General features: G+C 36.2%; 1 protein-coding gene and 1 pseudogene across 7 annotated transcripts in view; one reads left to right on the top strand and one right to left on the bottom strand.

The window, feature by feature from the left end:
• The window catches only part of TULP4 (TUB like protein 4), a 228,634-nt gene that overhangs the window by 35,078 nt on the left and 174,249 nt on the right, over nt 1–19,307 (bottom strand). For 6 of the 7 annotated variants that reach the window (XM_074187931.1, XM_074187933.1, XM_074187932.1 and 3 more), the window contains 3 exons: nt 9,577–9,757; nt 4,829–4,963; nt 1,649–1,815 (listed from right to left, as the gene is read on the bottom strand). In XM_074187931.1, the coding sequence (XP_074044032.1) occupies nt 1,649–1,815; nt 4,829–4,963; nt 9,577–9,757 (483 nt within the window). Of the gene's footprint in view, nt 1–1,648; nt 1,816–4,828; nt 4,964–9,576; nt 9,773–19,307 lie in introns of all 7 variants that reach the window. The other variant, XM_074187936.1, reaches the window with a different exon arrangement.
• LOC141488128 (peptidyl-prolyl cis-trans isomerase FKBP2 pseudogene) lies at nt 7,621–8,153 on the top strand (annotated as a pseudogene).

Here is a 19,307-nt window from a genome sequence, read left to right as displayed (position 1 = left end):
TGACTGCCACTATCACAGAAGAGATTCAGTCCAGAGTTTAAAAAAAGGAATTTTCTATGGATGCAGGGGTTCACCAGGTTCATTGTTGATCTTATCAAAGCCCAGGACAAATAGGATGATGATGATGATGATGATGATAATGTTAGTCCTTCATTCTCAAAGAAGACCATGACATCAGGGAGGTGGTGCGATGACAAGCAATTGAATTGGATTTGAATGAGGGAGTGTTGTGTACTGTTTCACTTTCTCCTCCAGAGCTATCTGGGTTCAGTGGCCAGATAAAAATCAGGAAAACTGGATATGGCCCTGGATGTGAGGCAATCTGGGTTAAATGATTTGTCCAAGGTCATACATCTAGTAAGTATCAAGTGTCTGAAGCTGGATTCGAACTCCCATTCTCCTGACTCCAAGGTCAGGAGTGAACACTGAGTGAATACTTACATGGACAAGACCCAAGATTCATTTGAGTATAAATATCCCCAGTATCTGGTATAATGACATATGTAGTAAATGTAGAATAAACTCTTATGACAAAAAAGGAAAGGGATAGGAGGTTATTATAATAACCAGGTAAGATGTGACAAGAATCGTAATTATGCTGGATCTTGTATAAAAAAGAAAGAAATGATAGGAAAGATATTGTAGAGATAGAATCTATATTATGTGACAAATAATTAGATATTAGAATGAAAAGATTAAAGATGGCTCTCATGCTTATTATAATACTTAGAAGATGGTGGCAGTATAGACAAAAACAGAGGTTTGGGGGAGGCATGTCTTTTTGTAAGCATCTTAGTTTTGAACAGAATAATTCTCAAGTACAACTAGACATGCACCAGGAAGTTGGAAGTCTGGAAGAAAAGTAAGTAGAGGCGGCTAGGTGGCACAGTGAATAGAGCACCGGCCCTGGAGTTAGGAATACCTGAGTTCAAATCTGGCCTCAGACACCTAATAATTACCTAGCTGTGTGGCCTTGGGCAAGCCACTTAAACCCCATTGCCTTGCAAAAAAAAAAAAAAAAAAAAAACTTAAAAAAGAGAAAGAAAAATAAGTAATAGAGAGAAAAAATTTGGATTTACCTACTTAAGATATGATAAATGATATGTGAGTTGATAAACTTACCCTAACCAAGAGAAAAGCATTGGTAAAAAGAGGACTACATGAAGTTAACCCCAAATTTAACTAGTTTTGAAAAAAATGAAAAGCCAACAAGACAGACAGGAAATAGAAAGCTTGCAAAAACCTATGGGAATGTATTGTACAGAATCCAGGGAGGATAAATTTAAAGATGGAAGAGATAGTCAATAGGTTCAAATGCTGTGAATTAGCCAAGTATAAATAAGGACTGAAAAAGGCCTTCATATTAAGATCCTTGGGAAGAGATGGAAACCACAAAGTAACAGGTTAAGGATTGATTGAATGGTAAAGATGCAAAGTCAGTAAGAATAGATTGAGCTTTCTAGAATTTCTCCAATGAAACAAAGAAATTAAATATAAGATATATCACACAATATAGAATTCAACTGATTATAAAACATAAAATATCATCTAGTCATGAGTTATATTGTAGGTTTATTTTTCCACTTTAACAAATAATTTGAAGACACTGGCACTGGCAATAGCATCCTTTTATTATACATTTCCTTACTTGCACAGGTGTATCCAATGTGAAGATGTGTTCTCCACGAACATTATAGAATTTGACCAGGGCACTCTTCAGAAAGGTACCATTGGCAATTTCAACTAGTTGGTTCTGTTTCTCCATACCAGCTACAGCAAGCAAATCTCCCTGGGTGCACCACTGGACAACCACCTCTGAAATCACAAAGACATACCCAATCAAGAACAGTTGGAAACTGATTCACCCTGAACTTATAAACAGAAAAGATTAAGTTTCTTAAGTATTTTTTAAAATGGAGAATATATGGAGAAAGAAGTGAGGGAGGGATAGAAAGAAAGGAAGAAAAAGAAGAAGGAAGGAAAATATAGAGGGTGGAAGGAAAGGAGGAATGGAGAATTGATTTGGAGAAATGAGGATTGATGGAGTGAAGTAGTAAAGTCAGTTAAGAATAGATTGAGCTTTCTAGAATTTCTCCAGTGAAACAAAGAAATCAAATGTAAGATATCACACAATATAGATAATCTACCAACTGATATTCATAGAATTCAATTTATTATAAATCATAAAATATCTAGTCATGAGTTATATCATAGGTTTATTTTTCCACTTTGACAAATAATGTGAAGACAATGGCATTGACAATAGCCTCCTATTGTTACACATTTCTTACTTGCACAGGTGTATCCAATGTGAAGCTCCTGAGAAGCTAGCTATGAGTTTAGTTAATGTATATGTCTTTTATTTTTCTTTCTAAGTTAGTGCTTAACAGAATGACTGGTACATAGTAGATGCCTAACAAATGTTTGCTAATTGACTAACAAACTGAACAGTTGGGAAAAACTAGAAACAAAAATTGATGTGAAATTTATATTTGCTATTTATCTGGAAAAATGTCTCAAGGAACTTTGATAAAAGACTATAATAGCATGACAGCCATCATAAGAACTTAAAAGACAGCATGATTTAGGTTTAAATCCTATCTCTGACTTTAAAGAGCTGTATGACCATGGACTTCAATTTCATCATCTGAAGAAATACCTATCTAATGAGTTAGTCTGAGGTTCAGTTTTAAAATGGATTAAAAATAAAATGAATTTAAATTATCCTTTAAAATATATTATACTATGTGGAGGGAATGTGGGAAAACTGGGACAACTAATGCATTGTTGATGGAGTTGTGAACTGATCCACTCTTTCTGGAGAACAATTTGGAATTATGTCCAAAGGGCAATAAAAATGTGCATACCCTTTGATCTAGTAAATACCACTACTAGATCTGTATCCTGAAGAGTTTATGAAAAGGGATAAAAATTCCACATGTACAAAATATTTATAGTAGTTTTTTTGTAGTGGAAATTGAGGGGATCCAATCAATTGGGGAATGACTAAACAAATTGTGTGGGATGAAACACTATTGTTCTCTAAGAAATCATGAGGGACGGAATTTCAGAAAAACCTGGAAAGACTTGAATGAATTAACACTTAGTGAAATGAGCAGAAACAGAAGAACATTATACACACCAACAACCATGATGTACTTGTTCATTTCAGCAGTGCAATAATCAAGGAAAATTTTAAAAGACTTGTGCTAGATATGGATATCCAGAGTTTAAATGAAGAGCAGAGCTTATTTAAAAAAAAATACTATACTATGAAATGACCAGATGCACCACCTCCATTTATTAAGTGTCCAAGGCCAGATATGAACTCAGGTACTCCTGACTCCAGGGCTGGTGCTCTATTCACTGCACCACCTAGTCGCTCCCTCTATCCTTTTTCAACAAAAAGAAAATATGAAAAAGAGCAAGACCAGAATAATAGGTCCACCCTGATAAAAAATTTTAATCTTTCAGTGTATACAGATCACTGTGAGACACAAAAAATAACTGCTTATTAGATAATCCTTGGATTTTAGGAGATTGTTATCTAATAAAAAATTCTTCAAATCTGAGTTTTAAAATACTGGGATTAGATATCTAAGAGGGTTACTAAAATAAATTTTTTATTTCTCTTCCATTTTTGTATGCCAAGAACTTAGCATAGTGCTTATTAAGTTCTACGAGCAATAGATTTTATGGAGACCTTTTTTTTTAAAAAATAGATGAAAGATGGTATGTTTCCACCAAAGAAGACAGTATTATTTGTAATAAATAGCATCATTACTGTTCAATACAGGGAGTCAAGAAGACAACCACAAATTCTCATGTCATCAAATCTAATAGCATTGGTTCATTTTGAAAGCTAAGAAGGGGCAGCCTCAATTCTACCCTTATTTGGATCTTGATTTCCCAGGGACACTTGACAGAAAGTCAGGAACACAGTATTTTCAACATTCTTTCACCCCCAATCCCCTTTGGCACCTTCCCATTAAACAGATGGAATTATCTTGTAATGTTGCCAGTAGTAACAAATCTCAAACTGAAAAACATTTTAACTGAAATATTTTGACTGATTTATTCTTGAAACAAAAGTATTTCACAATCTTATTTTTGAGGGGTTCACTAAACACATCAGTGTTAGCCTGGCAATAGATAAACAAAATAAAATATCCACAAGTATTTCAAGGCTAATTTATTGTATCATAATTTGTTTTTTTTCTTTATAACATCAACCAGAATCTTAAAATTACCTGGCAATTCATTAAAAATCATATATTCTTTATTGTTTGGAGTTATAAGCCTGGACAGGAGCTAGAGTCAATTTATGATATAAATGCAATGTAAACCAGGTCCTGGGAAAGAGCTGAATACTGAGGAGGTGAATCTTTTAATATTTTTGCATTGATTAAGAAAAGGGAAGAATGAAACTAATACCTGATTACCAGAAACATTTCTTGATTATGAAACCAGCTACAAATCTGTCAGCAAGAGATCCAATTGGGGTATGATCTGTATTAAAAATAGACCCTATTAAGAACAAGTCAAGTCTAGGGGCGGCTAGGTGGTGCAGTGGATAAAGCACAGGCCCTGGAGTCAGGAGTACCTGGGTTCAAAGCCAGTCTCAGACACTTAATAATTACCTAGCTGTGTGGCCTTGGGCAAGCCACTTAACCCCATTTGCCTTGCAAAAAACCTTAAAAAAAAAAAAAAACAATTCAAGTCATACCAGATTGACAGGAATCAATAAATATTGAATATAAGACACACTTAGGAAACCAAGCATGCATTAAAAGAAGACAGTAATGGAGGTAGAATCAGTCTTATGTACCTTTCAACCCTGAGCGGATAACAGTAGGAGACAAATCATCATAGTTGTTCATTAAACTAATGTCTCCTGAAGTGAAGCTGACAGTAAGCAGTGGTTTGATATTCTGTACCAGTATGGGATATGCCGCTGGACCATCTGCAGGAAGAAGAGTGTAGAGTAAGCAAAAGGTGATGATTACATGACACAAATCTAGTTTCACAATACTATAAATGTAGTATAGATTCACCAAAAAAAATTGAAAATTTGGAATGGGCTCTGGCTTGGAATATTTTCATGGAAATAAAGCAAAACAATATATTTTGGCACTCCTACTTAGTTTAAGTGCATAATTACTTTCACTATTAAACTGTTAGGGAAAAAAGGATGTGAGATAGGTGAGATAGGGTTGCTTAGGAAGAAGAAAGCTGCTCTTTTTTAGTGGACCCTAAAACTAATTCATCTCAGAAGCCTGGAACTGGATTATCTTCCAGTCTATAGCCAAACTTTTGGAAAGAGCTTATAGCCTCACCAACCACCCTAAGTTTAGGGGTCAGGCAATCTCAAGGACCTCAGCATTCTAAGTTCTTTTGATATGAAATGTAGAGGACTATTTTAAAAGTCCATGAGCAATATATCAAAATGATATTGCACTTTCCAAAAAATTTAGGAAAAAGGACTCAAGAATTTCATATAACAAGCAACAATTCTATAATGTATAGTTTCACCCATGAAGAGAATATTTTTAACACTTATTAAGAGTGTCTCTCCCCAAAGGAAGAAAAACAGAAAATTAGAATAGTACAGTAAGCACAAGAAAGAGGCTCAGGTTGAAGTGCTACCATTGGTGTTTCAATTCCATGACCACAAATCACCAGTAGTCTTCTGCAAAACAAGGGAAATATATATTGCTCTCATAACTTTGGGATTTCTCCCATTTTTCATATCTGTTTCTCAATTTACATATTTTGATTTGTAAGAAAGAGAATTCTTAGCCATAAGGAAGATCTGAGAGTTTGAATAAGGTTATATGCTCAAGATAATTTAGATCTTCTCAAAAATATCCTTTTATATAGAAATTAAATAGGCTAATTTATCTATATAACATTTTTGTTTCCAATTACAAGAAAAACTGAACATTCCAATCCCTTAATACAAAAGAACCAAGATTAATTTTTTTATTTAGTCAAACATTGTATATTAGGGAAGTTATCTTTAAGTTTAACATAGCAATTAATTTACTGGATATTAGCCTACAGCAGCAGCTGTAGTCATTATTTCTGATGACTTTCAACATATGGCACAACTTATAGATAGTGCTATATTTGGATTTCAGCCACTGGTGGCTTGCCAAAAATTATGTTGCCCCATGTACAACTGTCAGGAGGAATAAAATGGTTTCAAATACTCACAGAAGGTTGTAACCAGATTTGAAGAAAGATGTAATTCTACGATATGTAAATGATGATTTATTTTTTAAAAAATGCTGTTCATATGGTTAGGAAAATCATTAAAGCCCTCCCATATGGCTGTGTGAGTCAAGGATATGACTATTAACAGTTTCTGAATACACCCAAAGCTTGATCCAACAGACCATACTCATACTTGAAAATTAGCTACAAGGAGGCCTACATGTAATTCACCACCTCAGAGATAATTCAGGAGTCCACAAAAGTTATCAATTATTTTTTCTTCTTTGTGGCATTTTAGTTACATTATTCTTCTCTTAAATGCACTATGCCATGCTTCTATGCCAATGCTTTTGAAAATGAATTGAATAATTCAATAGAGTAGCAGATTCAAATTCTTTCAGAATTACTGAACTTGTTTTACAAGTTCTGGTGAACATAAATTAAATCATTATGAATCACTTCTGTTTTTTAATTTTTTATTTATTTAAGGCAATGGGGTTAAGTGATTTACTCAAGGTCATGCAATTAGGCAATTATTAGGTGTCTAAAGCCACATTTGAACTCAGGTCCTCCTGATAGAGCCAGTGCTCTATCCACTGCACCACCTAGCTGCCCCTGTATAAGTTTTTCAACTAACTATAAGATGGAAATCATCTGTGGCCTTGTAGTATAACACAAAGACTGTATAGACCGCGGGGCCAGAGTCATGAAAATGGAATAGGCATTTTCCTATTACTATCTTAACTATGTACTTCATTTTCTTACTTGTATTATTCAAGATAGACTTAATTATCTTTAATTTTACTACTGACTCCAAATTTCTATGATACCACGCTCTCCTCTACCTATTTCAGAGTTATTTTTTTAAAGAAATGTATTGAATGTCCAGAATGAAATAACACAAATGTATTAGTAATGCTTTCCCCTCCCTAATTCCAATAAGAGACAGAATAGCAAGAGAAGTACAAGAATACACCTAGGTGCTCCTGGTCTCTGGGAGAGTCCTAGGTCGGGGTCAACGGCGGACCCCTCTGGGAGAGGTGGTGTGGGTCAAGCAGGAGCAATGGGCGCCAGACCCGGGCCCTGTGTATGTGCCCTGCAGGCCCCTGTGGGCTCAGAAATGGGGGGAAGGTGCCCCTGGGGCAGCAGGGGGCAGGTTTGAGGGGTCACCTCTGCAGAGAGGAGCTCTCCAGAGCCCCTGGGGGATGTGTGGGTCCCCAGGGGTGGCCTCCATTCGTTGAAGAGGTGTGGGTGTGCTGGGCCAGAGGGGCCTGGGTGTGGCAGGATGGGGGGTGTTCATGGAGTCCGGGGGGGGGGGCAGCTATAGAGAGTCTGGACCTTGCAGAAAGGGGAGGCCACCAAGGGCACAGGAGGAAATTGAAGGGCAAGGTATCAGGGCAGGGAATGAGTCGGAGTGGGGGGTGGGATCCATGTAGACAGCTTTGGGGCAGGATGCCCTGCTATTGCATCTTCCCCTCATCCCCTTCCCCCACTGCTGGGCTCAAAGGTCAAGTCCTCTTTCCAATGGACAACTGAGCTGGCTTCTGGTCTCCCTCTGCCTGGGTGTCATGCCCACCAGGGCAGGGGAGGGGAAGTGAAAGCTCCAGATTGGAGTCAAAAAAATGGGTGGACCACTGCCCACTCAAAACCTGCAAGGGCAACATACTGCACATCCATTACACAGGGAGACTGGAGGATAGTACTGAGTTTGACAGCAACCTCCAACAGGACCAGCCCTTTGTCTTCTCCTTGGGGACAGGCCAGGTTATCAAAGGCTGGGACCAGGGGCTCCTTGGGATGAGGGGGAGAAGTGTTAACTGGTGATCCCTTCAGAGCTGGGATATGGGGATTGAGGAGCTCCCCCAAAGATTCCAGGTAGATCCACATTGGTGTTTGAGGTGGAGCTGCTGAAGATTAAATGGAGACCTGAAATCTAGCGGAGGGGTTGAGGAGAAAAAGGGGGAAGGAAGCCCACCCAGCCTTCTCTCAGGAGACCAGACTTTGTTTAAAAAAAGTAAAATAAAAAAAGCCAAAGGGGGAGAAAAATACACCTACCTCAAAAATACCCTACTCCCAGACACATTAGACAGTATTATTCATTTTTTAGTAAGATTTTTTAAAGATGTGTATCCTTGAAGTATATAAGCAAAATAAACTCAGAATAGTGGCAATGTGTTGTTTTTCCTCAATATATAATAAAAAGTCAATGTTTATTGATTTATTTATATTAAGAAACACATTTAATTGTTCCCTACAATACTCTATTAATCATAAATACCCCAGATAGGTAATAGACTAAAATCCTAACATGTCTGAGAATGAATTTATGACAATGGTTTCTTCCATGGATAGATGAAGAGAGATTCTGAAAGGAGAGGAGTGGCAGAAGCTAATTTGCACCTCAATTTTTAGGAGGGGTGAGAAAGGAAATAGATACCCAATTGCTGAAATAGGAAGCTAGAAACATAATGACTTAGAGAAGTTTTAGAATGTCTTTGATCAAATCTCTCAAAATGTTATTCCTCTATTTCCTGAGATATCTGTCTTCCTAAAAGAAGAGTGGTGATAATGAAGTCCAAAGGCATATTGGGGTATTCTACAGTTGAATCTATTGATTGTAACATCTGACAGTATCTAATATAGAAAACCAACATGTAAAATCTATATTTCAGGCAGAAACTCCTACAATAGTAACTATAGAAGAGAGCTAGATTATCTTCTCAAACTAATGACTCTAGCTCTTGACTAGAATAATAAAATGATAGGACATATATAGAATGTGCCCCTTTCGTTAAAGACACACAACTACCCTGAAGTGTGAGCAAAAATCATCTGATCATAAAATCAATGGGGATTTTAGTTTATCACACTCTTCACTACAATATAGTATTTAAGAGGTAATTTTTTTCAGTGACTTCTTTAAGATTTTTAACCAGTAAAGCCTTACAGTATCACTAAAATATCACTTCACAATCTTCATGATAAAGCCAGGAAAATTTACACTAAAGGAAGACCAATATTTATTTAAGGCAATGGGGTTAAGTGACTTGCTCAAGGTCATTCAGCTAGGCAATTATTAAGTGTCTGAGGCCAGATTTGAACTCAGGTCCTCCTGACTCCAGGGTCAATGCTCTATCCACTGCACCACCTGGCTGTCCCTTGTGGTTTGTCTCAAGAAATAGAAAGGAGAAATCAAGGACAAAAATCTAGGGACTATTTTTTGAATGGTTTGGATGCAATTTTTCCAGGTCAGTTAATACCCTATATGTTTGTCTTCTCTTTTGAAATACTTTTAAGGTTGTGATCAATTTTAGGTATGTAATTACTCTAAAAAATAATAAAGAAAATAAAAGGAGTCACCTTGAGGTGGGGAATAGTCATCAGAATCTGTGTCACTCTCACTGCTATCTTCTACCAGAAAACTGGGATAGTTCCAGGACATGCTCAGGATTCCATCTGACTCATGAAGGAGAACATGTGCCAACATCCTGCCATGGCAGTCCATAACAATCACCTGCCCATCAGCAGTGCCAAACAGTACCTGAAAATAAAGTTACTAAAATAGTTATTAGAGAAAGAGGAAGGAAACTGCTATTTCAAGCAAATGCAACTGCCTCAACTCAAAGATAAATAATGGGTATAGTTCACTTGGCAGATAATTAGAATTTTGGAGGAAAGTACAGTGAGTGATCTGAGTGTCGGATATTGGGAGAATAATAAAAGTTTTACATATATCGTATCATTAGAGTCTTAAAACTATTCTGTGAGGCACAGATAATATTATCCCAATAGAATTTGAGAGATTTTGTTGGGATCTATACCTAAGTTTTCCTTATTGCAACTTCAACACTTTATTTACTATGCCATGCTATTTCTAGGCAAAGTTTGAGTGACAGGAGTTCATGTAATAATCCTCTGATTTTTTCCAAGACAACAAACCAAAAAGGGGCTTTCTTCCAAACATAACTAGAAACAATAGACTAAGGGTAAGATAGATAAGAAAGTAAGAAAAAACAAGGCAGTAAATATTCTAAATATTATGCAGGAAAAAGAGAGAAGCAGATATGCAGTTAGATAGAAGGTTAAGAGGTTCAAAAGGTGTTTTCCAAGATAGAAAAGTCCAGGCATTGTTAAAAGATGGAAGAGAAAGTTTAACAAGAATGTAAAAGACTGAAAGAAATGGAAAACAAGTTGGCAGCTGTGCAAAGAAGACTATAGTTTTAGATTTGAGGATATGATGAAAGTCATAAGCAGAAAAAAATTACTTCAAACATTAAGTTAACAAATACCTATTAAACATGTTATGTTCCAGCACATAAGAAATTCTACTACTCTAGAGAGAACACTGAGCAACAGAGATGTGAAGGAATTCAGTCTTCAATTGGGGGAACACACATATTCAGGATTTTAATATTCTCTGACCACAAATGACTGTATTTCTTGAGCCATGTGAACTATGTTGATGTGATGAGATGCTGAATTCATCCTAATACATTGCCTTCTTTTTAAGGATTTTGCAAGGCAAATGGAGTTAAGTGACTTGCCCAAGGCCACACAGCTAAGGTAATTATTAAGTGTCTGAGGCCAAATTTGAACTCAGGTACTCCTGACTCCAGGGCCAGTGCTCTATCCACTGCGAAAAGTTATGTTAGTGAAGCATAAATTCCAGCAGGTTCTATCAGATTTATAGGGTTTTTCTCTTTGCTCTCTGAGATTAAATAAACATGGATTACTCTAAACTTGGTGATCAATTTCTCGACAATTTTGAACCATGAAATTGTTAAAAAGACAAACCAGCTCTTGGCGCTTTGTAGTCCCTTCTATTATGGACAATGGTGGAATTTTCTGCAATGATCTATTCTTAAGTGTTCATGCTTGAGGAAATAAAATTGAACATTAACACTTTAGAATTCAAGGTTCTATATGGGAAAGTTAAAAGAGCAATCAAGAAAATGAATTCAGAACAGTAGTCAGATTTGGATACATGTACATGAATGCATATATTTGTATATTTATGAATGTATAAATAAATGTGTATATATATGTTGTATATGCATATAAATATGTTGCCTCATAGTTTTCATATACACACAAACACAGATTTATATATATATGTAAGAAAATCATGCATAAGGCAACATAATTTTTAAGATTATGTTGCTCATATATGATATATATATATAATATATATAATATGTATTTTCAGATGAAATTACTATTTACACCTTGACAAAAAAAAATTTCAAAATGCCAGTAAGTTTTCAAATCTCTATTATACATATATTAAGTATACTCTTATGTGCCAGGCTCTGGAGACCTATCCTTTAAGGAGAAAATGCATACAAAGATAAATAAGTACAAAACATGTATAAAATAAATATGTTATGAGGGACCTAAAAACAGGGAGAGGGGAAAAGACTTCTAGCTTCTGAGTCAAATTTTGAAGTATTTTTAAAATGTTCTTATTTTAGTTTATCACACTTAATTGGAGGAAGGTACAGTGAGTGATCTGAGTGTTGGATATAGGGAGAATAATAAAAGTTTTACATCTATCATATCATTAGAGTCTTAAAACTATTCAAAATTAAGTGTGAAAGAAGCAAAAGATAGACAACACAACAATAAAGTTATAAGAAATTTTACAAATAAGGTAAAAGATACTTGGGAATAACATGTATAATTAACAAGAAGTATTTCACACATAACTGTGATATTTGTGAGTCAACCTAAATTCAAGTTTTCTACTATTTACAAAAGTTTAGTTCTCTTCATTCTTAAGCAATCTGAGATGAATTAATTTATAAAAGTGAACAGCAGATTATTTAAACCTTTCAACAGACTGAAAAGCATTTCTTACAACTGGTAGTAATCTCTATCAAGCTTTTTAGAAAAGCTTGCTATATAAGGTCCTTAATTACAGAAAAAAATTTATCTTTTCCTTCTTCTAGTATACCTTCAACAACTTATTCTAAATTGTGTTAATAATTAAGTTTCATTTGAATCTACAAAAGTCTTACTTTATATGCTCTTTAGATATCTTTGCTGGATCCTCTTCCTTCTCCCACCCTTTAAATTTTGGATATGCTTCATTCAGTAATTGGGTCTCTCTCAGCCGCTTTACTGAGGTTCAAACCTGCATTTTACAGTCCCATTCTGTCACCTGATTTAGTGATTCATTTCTCAAATGCTACTATAATTTATAAAGGAGATCTTAGAAAGGACATGAAAAAATAAGTTTGTGAAAGCCTGTATTTAAGCGGATAAGAGATTACTTCTATGTTACAGAGCAAACAAATAAGTTGTACCATAGTGATTCACCATAACCAGTAAGTAGTAGTAGGAGGATGGGAGGAAAGCATGGAGCCAACAAAACACATAACCTTTCAGAATTACCAAATTTCAAAGTCTTGACTCACTGCTACCCTTCTTAACTATTCACCTGCGTTGAGCACAAAATTCTATAAATCTTTCCTTCAAAATTTCATTTATATACTTACACAGTACTACTAGACTAATTTTCCTATTTACAATTTTTGTTATTCATTCATTCACAGCTGTGTCTGATTCGTTCTGAGTTCATGAACCAAAGCAAGCCAAAGCCCATGGGGTTTTCTTGACAAAGATTCTAGAATAGTTAAGGGGGATTAAGGTAAACAGGTTAAGTGACTCATCCCCAGTCACATGGCTATTAAGTGTCTGAGGCCAAATTTGAACTCAGGTCCAGCACTTATTCTCTTCTCTATCCAATGAGCTACCTAGTTGTCTGATTTTTGTCTTGCCCTTTCTCTAAAGAAATACCTTCAAAGGCTCTCTAATTTTCTCATCATTCAATCTTGTCTGTCTGGATCTCAAAGCTTTTTATTACCTAGTCCCAGATTTTCCTATTTAACCTTATTTTCCACTGCTAGCTGACACAACCTCTGCTATAACAGAGCTGATCTCACTGACCTGTGAATATTATTTTCATTTATGTATCCAAACATTTACATATACTCTTTCTGTCACTTTTCCAAATCATGTTCATTCTTCAAAATTCAATTCTGAATGGAATTTGCTCAATTCACCAATCCTCACCTTTATAACATTAATAATCAATTGATGTATCATCTCATTTATCTGTATATTCCTTTCAATGATATAAATCTCAACTCTTGCAGCATTTATGTCCTCAAACAATGTGGCCCCAGGACGACTAGCTTTCTCTTAATATCACATGAATGCTAATGATTTGTTTGACAGTCCAGCTTCCTGGTTCAGCTCTATGGATGGATGTATAGATCGATGGATGAACTCCTCAGGTCATTCACCCAATTATATATATTAAAATCTAAACAATAGATATTTTTCATTTGGTTTTTTCCTATGAAGATAATCAAGGGATTACTTTTTTTTTATAAATATATTGCAAGTCTCTTGTTCTGAGACTTCATGCAAGCATAATATAATCTGCAAACAAGGACACTTGGACAATCTACCTCTTTCATGTAAGTAGCTAACACTTATGGGGAACATCCATGTTTGTATTTTAAGTATCTCTTGACATTAAAGATCAGAGTAACATCAAAAACATTTCTGTATTGTTTTATCTTTCAAAGGATTTTATATAATTCTGAAATATTATGAGATACATATTAGAAAAGAGCCTTTAAAGTAGTATTTTGCTCTACTAAATCAAATTTTTGGAAAATTGCATACAGTGTATACAAAGTACAGTAGAATCTCACATTTTCTAAAACCTTCAGTGAAATGAATGGTAATAAAAATATAGTCTTTTACAAAACATTTGTGAAAGTCTGCCAGTCACTTTCAACTCCTCTCACAAAAAGTTTCTTCTATTCCATCCTCTTTTTTAAAAAACAGATGTTGATAACAAGTTGAATAGTTTTAGAGTTTAAAGTGACATTTGTAATTTCCTTTTTATATTTATTTTATTTTTGTATAAATGATGTTTTTATACATTACTAAAATATTCTTGTTTAAAAGTAAACATAATACTGCTCCCCCCCCCAAAACAGACCCTGATGAGCAATAAAGAGAAAAAATTTAAAATTAAAAAAAATAATAATAATAGGGGCAGCTAGGTGGCACAGTGGATGGAGCACTGGCCCTAGAGTCAGGAGAACCCAAGCCCAAATCCAGTCCCAGACACCCAACAATTACCCAACTGTGCAACCCAGGAAAGCCACCCCAATCCCATAGCCCTGCAAAAACCAAAATAAAATAAAATATTCTAATTGTAATAATAATAATAGTAATAACAAATGTACTTCAGTCTGTGTTCCAACACCACCAGCTCTGTTACTGGTGGATCACATTCTTTAGGAGAAGTCCACCACAAAAGCTACTTCCATATTTTTCCACCATTGTCATTGCTGATCGCAACTCCCTCCATTCATATTTCCCCAATACCATACACTATATTTTCTCTCTCCTTTCACTCTGTCCCTCTTTTTAAATGTGCTGTAGAGTAGATGAGTGATGCAGCAGACTGATCACCAGCTCTGGAGCCAAGAGGCCCCGAGCCCACATACCACCCCTAAGGCCCAGCAACCATCCAGCCCTGTGGTCCCGGAGAGGTCATCCAATCCCAGCCCTTTTCAAGAAGCAAAAAAAGAAAATGTGTCATATCTGGCCACTTTCCCCCATGGTCCATCCTCTCCTCCATCACTCACATCCCCCTTTCCCCTGCCCCCCTTCTCTCCTTCTTATTCTAAATTTCTATACCCCATTGAGTATATATGCTGTTTCCTCTCCGAGCCACCTCTGATGAGAGTGAAGGTTACCTCATTGCCCCTCGCCTTCCCCCCTTCCATAGCATTGCAATAGCTCATTGTAATAAAAAAACATCTTATAGGAAATATCTTAGCCTATTCCACCTCTCCTTTCTCTTACTCCCATTACATTTCCCTTTTAGCTACTGACTCCATTTTTACAATATATTATATTCCGAGCCCTAAGTAGTTGAGGCTAAATCCGGTGTGATCCTGACTGCAGCTCCCTGATATCTGAATTGTGTCCTTCTGGCTGCTTGTAATATTTTTTTCTTTGACTTGGGAGTTCTGGAACTTGGCTATAATATTCCTGGAGGTTGGGTTTTTTTTTGGGGGGGGATCTCTTTCTGGTGGAGATTGGTGGATTCTCTCAATTTCTATTTTGCCCTCTGCTTCTAGAATATCTGGGCAATTTTCCTGTAGGAATTCTTTGAAAATGATGTCAAGGTTCTTTTCCTTATCATGACTTTCAGGTATCCCAATAATGTTTAAATTACTTTCCTGAATCTGTTTTCCAGATCAGTTGTTTTTTCAATGAGATGTTTCACAATTTCTTCTAATTTTTCATTCTTTTGGTTTTGAAGTATTGTGTCTTGAATGAAACATGAAAAAGAAGTCAGCAGCTTCCTTTCGTTCCATTCTATTTCTGAAGGATTTGTTTTTCTCAGAGAGCTTTCTTCTCTTTTCCCATCTGGCCAATTCTGCTTTTTAAAGCATTCTTCTCCTCAATAACTTTTTGAACTGTTGATCTATGCTGGTTTTTAACATGTTATTTTCTTCAGCATTCTTTTGGCTCTCCTCGACTAAGCTGCTGACTTCTTTTTCATGTTTTTTTCTACATCTCTCTCGTTTCTTTGCCCAATTTTTCTTCCATCTCCCTCACTTGAGTTTCAAAATCTTTTCTGAGCTCTGTCAAAGCCTGAACCCAACTTCCGTTTTTCTTGGAGTCTTTAGATGCAGGAGTCTGTATTTCCTCATCTTCAGATTGAGTATTTTGATCTTTCTTGGGATCATAGACAATTTCTCAATGGTGTTCCGCTTTTTTCTCTGTTTGCTTATTTCTCCAGCCTGCGCCTGGCTTTGGAGAGTGCTTCCTGAGCTTTTGAGCATTACTGGGACACACAATCCCACAAGGATCTCCATGTGTGAGGCTCTGTCTTCCCTCCTGGTTTATGAATGACCCTCTGCCACAGGGCTGATGCCCCCCATGGGAGGCCTAGACTGTGATCAGGATCTGAATGTGGTCAGAGCCCCAGAGTCCTGGGAAATCTCTCTCCACTCCCCTTAGGTGTGCTGAACACTCAAGGCTCAGTTGCCTGGGGGCTCCTGCTTACTGGCTCTGCCTGCTCCCATTTCCTGCATCTGGGCTGCTGTGGGGCCCTGCTGCTGGCTGGGTGCCCTGAGGGCCAGGCTTCACAAGCTAGCTCTGGCAGAGGGTCCCCCACCCCTGCCATGAGCCAGGGGTCCCAGGTGACCTGGGGCTGCCTCCAGAAGGCTGAAGTTCCTTCACTCAGATGGGCCACCCCTCTAACCCCGTGGAGCAGAGCCTTTCCGCTTATTTCCAGGTTACCCTGGGCTTGAGAATTGCCTCACTGGATTCCTCTGTGGGTTCTGTCTCTCAAAAATTTAGAGTCCCTATTTTATAAGGTGGTGGGTTTTTTTAGTTTTTTTTTTTTTTTTGCAAGGCAAATGGGGTTAAGTGGCTTGCCCAAGGCCACACAGCTAGGTAATTATTAAGTGTCTGAGACTGGATTTGAACACAGGTACTGCTGACTCCAGGGCCAGTGCTTTATCCACTGTGCCACCTAGCTGTCCTATAAGTTTTGAAATATTAGAGAGAGTACCTAAGAGAGGCTCTTCTCCTGTTGTCATCTTGGCTCTGCCCTTGTAAAGTATTCTTTATAAAAAATTCATAGATAGGAAAGTAAAACTATGGGTCTAAAACTTCTTTCCCATCCTCTCTGGTATGTTCCTCTCCTTCAGATTCCTTTCAACATCCTCAAAATTTCTCAAATATGAGTTCCTCTATGTGGATGTGGAATAAGACCATCTGCTTTTCTTATCCAATGCCATTCCCATTTTTGTCATAAACATATACAGCACTGAGCTATCTGAATCTAAATGTGGTGGCTCCACTATTCCTTGTGAATATTTTTAAAATTAAGAAAAAAAATTTCCAGGTTTTTTTTCCCTTTCCTCTTCTTCATTTTTAATTGTTTCACCTTAATATAGCCTTGGGGTGACTGCTTTCTTGGGTTTTGAACCAAGTCTCCCATAAACTAGTTGCTCCTGCGCAAAATCTTTTTTGCATATGACTTTCCAAATAAATTTATATATTCTAATATTGCCTAGTCGCCATCTTCCCTTACTTGGCAAATAAGTCAAATAAGTCCTCTATTTATGACAACTGATTAAACAATGGTTCAACTTCTGTGTCACAATTAATGTTATTAGTATTCCATTAATCTTATTTTGTCATTGCAAGAAGTGTGTGTCTGTGTGTGAGTGGTAGGAAAGAAAGTAGCATAAGATGGAGGGCCTGAGCAATTTTATTTTTTTAGGAATTGCTACTTGCAACTTGTGAGCCATTCCAAACTTAGCAAAATTGCTTTTCATGAAGGAGAAAGTCTTTATCAATCCCATTTAACTCCTTTCTCTATATATAGCTTATTTGTACATATGTGCTTAAGAAATGCTTACTTTTTGAGATATCAATAAAATTTTACCCAATCTAATCCTGTCTTCTAAGGGAAGGTTTTCCCAACCCTCTACATTCTAATACCTTTCATCTCTTAATTATTTCCTGCTTATTTGGTATGTAGTTTATATTTGCTTGTTTATTCTCTCCCCATTAGACTGTGATCTCCTCAAAGTCAGAAATTTCCTTTTGTCTCTTTGTAAACCCAAGACTTAGCACTACCTGGTACATAGAAGACACTTAATAAAAGTTGACTGGATGACAAAATAGAAACTGCCTACTGTTAACTAAATCTCATTTCAGTCTATTTCACTTTTTAAGCAATTATAAACCACATTCAATGTCTTGCTGTTTTATGTACATTAATCTTGCTTCTCCAACTAGAATCTCCTGTGCTCCTTCAGGGCGGTGTTAACTATAGAGAGTACTTTGAATAATGCTGATTACATACTGGAAGGCACAGGAGGTGGTCAAGCTGGAGAAAAGAAGATCTAGGGAAGAAATATATGCTATGTTCAAGTATTTGAAGGGCTACCAGGTTAGAAGAATTGGAGCAATGGATAAAATAAGGGATCTTGGGTTTAAGGAAACATTTCCCAACAATTAGAACCATTCAAAAACATAATAGATTACATATGGAGAGAATTTATTCCAGGTTGGCTGACTAAAAAACTGTTATGGAGGAATCCCAGTTCAGATACACACACAGATATAAAGAACAGGTTCCCAACTTTATCTGTTATTCTATTCAAGTAATATTCACTGATCAACTACGTTTCTAAACCTTCCTCTTATTCTCCTAGGTCTCCACTTTTGATTCTCCTCCATTTCATTTCTTTTATAGTATTCATTATCATTACTACTTTCCTCTTCTCACCAATTCTCATTTTCAACCCCTCTAGAGTCTTACCTAATGTTTTCTAATAATTTGTTTCCTTTCATTTTATACCTTCCTTTCTTTAAATCAGAATTTTTGATCATACTCTATGAGTAATCCTTTCTCAAAATTCTTACTTCAACTTTTGCAACTACTGATTTTATACAATTATTTTAAGCACTTTCTGCTCCATCATCCCTTTTAAATTCCTGAGAGACAAAATAATGTGCTTGCTCTTCAATGAGTAAAAATTCCCTAATAAATCACTCAGTACCTCTTTATGTTCAGTTGAGTGACTTTATGTGAGTTGAGTGACTTCCACTATATCTTCAAATTTATTTTATATTATCATCAATGCTCAATATAAGTGAATATCAGTTAAATTTTTCAGGAACCAAAGTCTTCTCCAATTCAATTTTTTTAACTCCATGATATTTTTATGTACTACAATTTTAAGAGCACAAATATCACCACTTAAAAAATAGAACTACAAAAACCTCAAATTTTCAGTCTCTAATTATACATGCCTAATAAACAGTTTGAAAAACTGTTGTGGTAAATTCCCATTATCAAAATAGATATTACTGAAAATTCTCAAATGTTTATTTTATTCTAGCTGCAACAGAATTTAATTAGAAATATTGGTGCTAAATTGTGAACAAGTAGTAATTTTTTCCCTGGCTTTTTTTTTTTTAGTTTTTGCAAGGCAATGGGGTTAAGTGGTTTGCCCAAGGCCACACAGCTA

The sequence above is a fragment of the Macrotis lagotis genome, chromosome 5 (assembly GCF_037893015.1).
Source record: "Macrotis lagotis isolate mMagLag1 chromosome 5, bilby.v1.9.chrom.fasta, whole genome shotgun sequence".
In the NCBI taxonomy this organism is placed as follows: Eukaryota; Metazoa; Chordata; class Mammalia; order Peramelemorphia; family Peramelidae; genus Macrotis; species Macrotis lagotis.
Note: the sequence above shows the minus strand (reverse complement) of the source record. Positions and strands in the feature narration are given on the sequence as shown.